This window comes from Octodon degus, unplaced genomic scaffold (assembly GCF_000260255.1).
Source record: "Octodon degus isolate 3935 unplaced genomic scaffold, OctDeg1.0 scaffold00254, whole genome shotgun sequence".
Classification (NCBI taxonomy): Eukaryota; Metazoa; Chordata; class Mammalia; order Rodentia; family Octodontidae; genus Octodon; species Octodon degus.
This window is the reverse complement of record NW_004524830.1, coordinates 112,282-118,073: the sequence shown is the minus strand read 5'-3', so window position 1 is coordinate 118,073 and position 5,792 is coordinate 112,282. Positions and strand designations below refer to the sequence as shown.

The following is a 5,792-nucleotide window of genomic DNA, read 5'->3' as shown; positions in this document are numbered from 1 at the left end:
GATTGGTTTTTTTAAACCAGGGTTGGGTCTTTGTTTTGTTTTATTTTTAAAGTGAGGTGGTTACCACTGCCTTAAGTTTTCTCCATCTCCATGTTTCTTTTGCATGCAAAAGAGTCCTTAACTCCACAGAGGACTTAACGTTTCACTTGGAGGTTGGGAATGCTTGAGCTCTTAAGCCCTGTCCCTTTTTTCCTATTGCAGCTACAGTAGCTTCAACAGCTACAGTTGCTTTTTCAAGTAGAAAAACTCTTACTAATACCACCGATTCTCCCCGAGAGCTGGCCGCGCCAGTTCCCCTGCTGCACTCACAGGCTGGATTCCACCCCCAGCCCCTTCACAGTCCTCCATCTCTGCAGCCACAATCCCTGACCTCAAGCCACACACCTTCCACACTCCAGTTGACAGAGATCAGCGCAAATGTCGCCTCCTCCTGGAACCTCGAACTGCTGAGATTCTTGCCTCCTCTGCCGAGTCCAAATGCCGTGTCCCTCCTCCAAATTCACAGGTAGTATTATCTGTGCATCTTTCGTGCTGTCCATCACAGCTACCTGCTGTCTTTTATGTGTCACCCCCCACCTTAAAGGCAGGTCCTTGAGATTAGGGACTGCCCCTTACCTGCTTTCACTCTCCATCCCTCACCTGTAGAGTCCCAGACCACAGCTTCCTGTGGAGGGCACACGTTCATACTGTCTGTGGACAGGTAGTGCCCACACTACAGCTGGAGACGTTTTAGTACAAACAGCAAGTCTTTCCACAGGTATATGGGAGGAAGGCTAAAGGAGAATCGGACTGTAGTTGAAGGAGGAATAAAAAATTAAAACAAAATAGTTTACTTAGAAGCAGGGGTGGGGAGGCGCACTAGCAGAGCCGGCCGCTTCTCGCCCTTCTCCAAGCTGGCTGCACACCGGCACGCTCCTTGGCCCAGCGACCACTCAGCCCCTCCTGAGCCGCATAGCACTGTCGAGCACAAGGGCAGTACAACATCGCTTAATTTGTCTTTTTAGTGTAATGAATCAAATCAGAGAATCTGAAAATAAAGCAAACATTTCAGCTCTTCAGCCTTTCTCCTCTGATTCTGAGGACGTTTTGGATGCCCAGGAGTATGAGTTGGGAAAAAAAGGCAAATAATATCCAGGAGTTATCCCACCAAGTGGACCATTTGACACAATTGATATCCAAATTGGTGCAGTGATTGGATGTTTCAACTTGGACTTTAATGCTTGCTAAAATTCAACCTCTGCCTCCTCCTCCAACTACCCACCTAAATGATACCATCAACCTATGTAACTGGATTAATACAAGCATTAGCAAATGAACATAGATTAATTCCTCATGATTGGGAAGTTTTATACCATATAATTTGTTTCAGTTGTGGTAAATTGGATCATATGAAGCAAGATTATTAAAAAAAGAAAGAGTAAAGATAAAAACAAACTCAAAAAAAAAAACTCCTTTTGGCTCTGCTCAAAAGGCAGAGTTAGCTGCCATTTTTATATTAATGTAGAACTGCTCTGATTCATTAAATCTTGTCACTGATTCTCAATATGCTGAACACACAGTAAAAGAAATAAAAACTGCCACCTTGATTCCTCATGGTTCTGACTTAATGCAATTGTTTTCTATGCTGCAGCAGCTCTTTTTTTTTTTTTTTTTAAATGAATTTAGGACAGGGCTACAGGGTCTCACTATATAGATCAGACTCATAGTGATTCTCCTGTCTTTAGCCTCCAAGCGCTGGAATTACAGGTGTGCCCCACCATGCCCAGTCTCAATCGCCATCTCAGTGCACCCCAGGGTCAGGGCCGGCATGGCCTGCCAGGGATCAAACCCTGGCCACTGCGCTGTGCCAAAGCAGGCGCTTTAGTCTGCTGAGCTATCTGGCCAGCCTTTGCTGCAGCTTATTAAAAACAGACGTCATCCTGTCTTTATTAAACAATCAGATAAGTAATATTCAAGCTGTTTTCTAAAAGTTTTGTAAACTTTTCATACTTCCTTTTTTTTTTTTTTTTTTCCGGAACCGGGGATTGAACTCAGGCCCTTGCGCTTGCCAGAGAAGCACTGAGCCACCTCCCCGGCCCCCATACTTCCTTTATTCCTTTATTCCTTATAAATTCCAAGATCAAAGAATTGTTAAATGTAAAAAAAGCTAAAAGGAAAAAAGTTACATTGAGTTTGAAAAATGGACAGATGGAGTCTCAAAAACCATAGATGTTTATAGACATATACAAAAATGTTCATTGTTTTCTTGGTTCCTGTTTTATGTTAGTTTCTAACACCACCATAAAGGACTTAGGACTTACTGTGGAATACTGGTTTTTTGTTTGTTTGTTTGTTTTGTTTTTATGTATTTGGTACAGGGTCTCACTGGCATGGCATGCGGGACTGGGGATCGAACCCCTGGTCCCTGAGCTTGCCAAAGCAGATGCTTAGTTTGCTGAGCTATCTCACCAGCCTGAAATAGTTTTATAATCATGTCTTAAATAGGACAAAGAGGATAGAGGGAAGGGACAGTAGATAGTTTAAACCTTCTAGCTTTGCTCAATTAGATTTTTTAAAAAAGAAAAAAAGATTATTTTAAATTGCAAACAGTTGGTTCCAAGCAGCAGCACACGGACAGCAGGAGGGGCACAAATTGCGAATCATGGAGAGCCCTGTGCACCCATCCACTCCCATCCTAGGCCGACCCGGCTGGCTTCCCAGCTGCTTGTGCTTCTGCATGATAGTTCAGCACCAGAGGCCTGTGTGCTAAGTAGGAGGATCAAGACTAAAATCAACCAAAGGCAGAGCCCCAGTACTAAGTGGTCTGCAGGTTTTGCTTGGTGTTATAAGTGCTGTTTATACAGGAAAATCAAAGTTATAATCCTATCTACCCAAACCATTGTTTAACTCACACCAGATTCTTAGATTGCTCACTTGGTCATTCATCTTTTGATAACAATTTTAAAATTATTAAGAAGAAATACTGAGTTAAAAATAAAAATTAATTAATTAAAGGAGAAACATTTAAAGGCTTTCCAAATGCAAGTGTGGGTGGACCGCAGGTAGGGCAGATACAAAAGTGCTCACTTGCCCACATGAAGAGATTAAAAAGAGCTATTCCCCCAGGACATAGAATTTAACAAAAAAGCAAAAAATAGGAGTGCTTCTCTTTCTCTGTTAAAACTGACATTGAGGGAAAAGCTTTTACAATTTCCCCTTAAGCTGATTAAATTAAAAGGCTATTATCATACTGAAGATAAAAAGTTTGCTTTAAAGAAAAAACTGTATTTCCTAAAATTTACAATAATGGAGATATTCTAAAAGATTACTTAAAATTATTTTAATTCCTAGTAAGTTTGATTGCTTGTTTTACAGTTTTAAATTAAAATTGGTATTAAAAAAGGCCTTGATAGTTTACAACCAAACATAAAAGTTTCAAATAAAATCTAAAAGCAGTTGGGTTTAAACAGTAGCTTGATTTTGACATCTTATTTAAATAGTAGAAGGCCCAGTGGTGGCCTCCAAAGGGGTACAAGCTATGATTTCTTCTTCATATTTGAGTCAACTTATGCAAAAAAAAATGTATCATACCCCAAAATGTTCAGATCAACCATTCATGATTTTCAGACTTTACTGATAATATTAATTTGCTCCATCTAGATTTTGGTCTAATTTCTCTGGTGTTATTGGCTGTCATTATCCTTCAGATAAGTTAAATTAATTTGCTTTTTTAACAGATAAGTCACACGAGATTAAGTGAAAAAATGTATGATTTCCTCTTCCAAAATATAAAATACCAGTTTCTCACCATACAGTCAAAATTCTACTAAAGCAAAAGGAAAGTCAAGCCCTTCAACTTCACTTATCAATATATACTGTTAAATTTTTAAATTTTTACAAAAGATAAAAATACAACAACAAAAAGACACACCAGCTGAGAGAAAAAAACACTAATAAGGGTCCTTTGGAGAGATCGCCATACTGGACAATGGAAAGGACTCGATCCACTACTAACCTGTGTCAGAGAGTATACTTGTGTTTTTCCAGAGAACGCTAAATGACCTGTTTGGGTACCTGACAGTATACTGTCAGGCTGTATAATGAAGCCAGATCTGGAGAAGAAATTAACAGCAAGAAGGCTGGATCCAACCTGGGGTCTATTCAAGGAACTGATCAAATAGAAATCTAAGGTCTAGACAATAAAATATGTAAAAATAATTGAGCCAAATTTTATTACTATTAAGACAAAAAATATAAAAATACAAAATATACATATTAATTATAGATAAAAGATTTTATTCCTTTTAAATTTTTCTAATAAGAGATCTCTGCTTATTGACAAATAACAAAATCTGACTACTCTTGTAATTATAAATTTCTAAAAATTATAATAGTTAGTATAATTTAATTTAGTCAAAGATTTGAATGCACTCTTGATTTTATAAGGTTGTTTATGTTCTGTGTATTTGTCTATGTGCTTATATCTCACTCAATGAACAACTGTACCTCTTTTTTCTTTTTTCATGATTTGTTCTAAATATAATTTGAGATATAGACTTAAAAGCATGCTTTTTCTTAAATTACCAGATAGTCCAAGTGATATGGAAATTGGTTTATACTGTTCATCACACAATTTATTACAGAGGAGTTCAACTGATGAATAACAAGTGTGGCCAACCTTTTTATTCATTAATGAGGAGCTCCCAATAATCTCAGTAGTCTCTTAGGAGACACCCTCAATAACTTGATCATTGGTTAAAAAGATAAAAGTTTCTCAGAAAAAATTACAATAAGGTTTTCTCTTAAAAATTGTTTTGGTACAAAACTAAGAAAGATTTTCACATGTATATGGTACTTCATTATCATCAATCTCAGAGTATGCTAAGTGTATTTATAATTTCAGGTGTACAGGTCTCTCAAAATGTAAAACAAAGACTGCTTATTGGGCTAAGACTTTTTCTCAGATGCAAACTTTTGCCTTTCACAAAAAACTTGTGATGTATATTCCATTTAAGGATGACTAAGTAGATGAAATTTTTTTATATATTAGATAGAGATGATTAAAAGTGTTTTATCAAAATGGAAGCTTAAGTATATCATGAAATGTCAGGCATCCCCTTCAGCTTGAGCAGCTACACATGGATATCAAAGACAATGGTCAAGAATAAAATAAGAGGGCAGAAGTCCAAGAACATATTTCACATAGCCAGCCAAAAAAACTTTAAGTCCAAAAACAAAGCAAAACCAGTTACCACTAATCTTAAGAAGATAAACATTGTGAATGATGAAAAAGTACACAGAATGAATAACACTTTTGTAAACATTCAGAAGGAACTTGCTCACTTCTCAAAAAGTCTGACTCTTGAACCTCATAAGAAAGAGCTGATTAATCAACCGCATCATGAAAATGAACCAGCTAATGTTGATGAAGCCACAAGTTTAATGATTCAATTGTAATATGGTGGAGAGATGTATCAAATTTAAAAAACTCAATAAAATAAGTATTTTATACAAAAATGAAATGTCATCAGGATTGTCCTACTACAATGTTGTATATGGTTTTGATTTCTACATCTCTGCATAGAAATATGTATCTTTTGTCTGTTAACATCCTATAGGGACTTAATATTATAATATCCACAGTCAATTATAAAATGAGCTAACAGAAGCTTAAAGGAAATGTTCATTAAATGAAAAGGGTGAAATGGTATGGGAATACACATGAATACCTTTACATTGCTTAGAAAGCTCTATTTATATATATTTTTTAAATCAACTGCCAGACAGATCTTCTGTTGCAGACCATCACTGGA

At 36.9% G+C, this 5,792-nt stretch overlaps 1 protein-coding gene across 1 annotated transcript; it reads left to right on the top strand.

The window, feature by feature from the left end:
* Positions 1 to 5,133: 5,133 nt before the first annotated feature.
* Positions 5,134 to 5,436, top strand: LOC101567191 (uncharacterized protein C8orf59 homolog). The gene has a single exon (XM_012512661.1). It carries the CDS (start codon positions 5,134 to 5,136, stop codon positions 5,434 to 5,436), a length of 303 nt encoding a protein of 100 aa, XP_012368115.1.
* The last annotated feature ends 356 nt before the right edge of the window (positions 5,437 to 5,792 follow it).

Coding starts and splice junctions, on each gene's coding strand:
- LOC101567191 (XM_012512661.1), top strand. CDS start 5,134: ATGGTCAAGAATAAAATAAGAGGGCAGAAGTCCAAGAACATATTTCAC.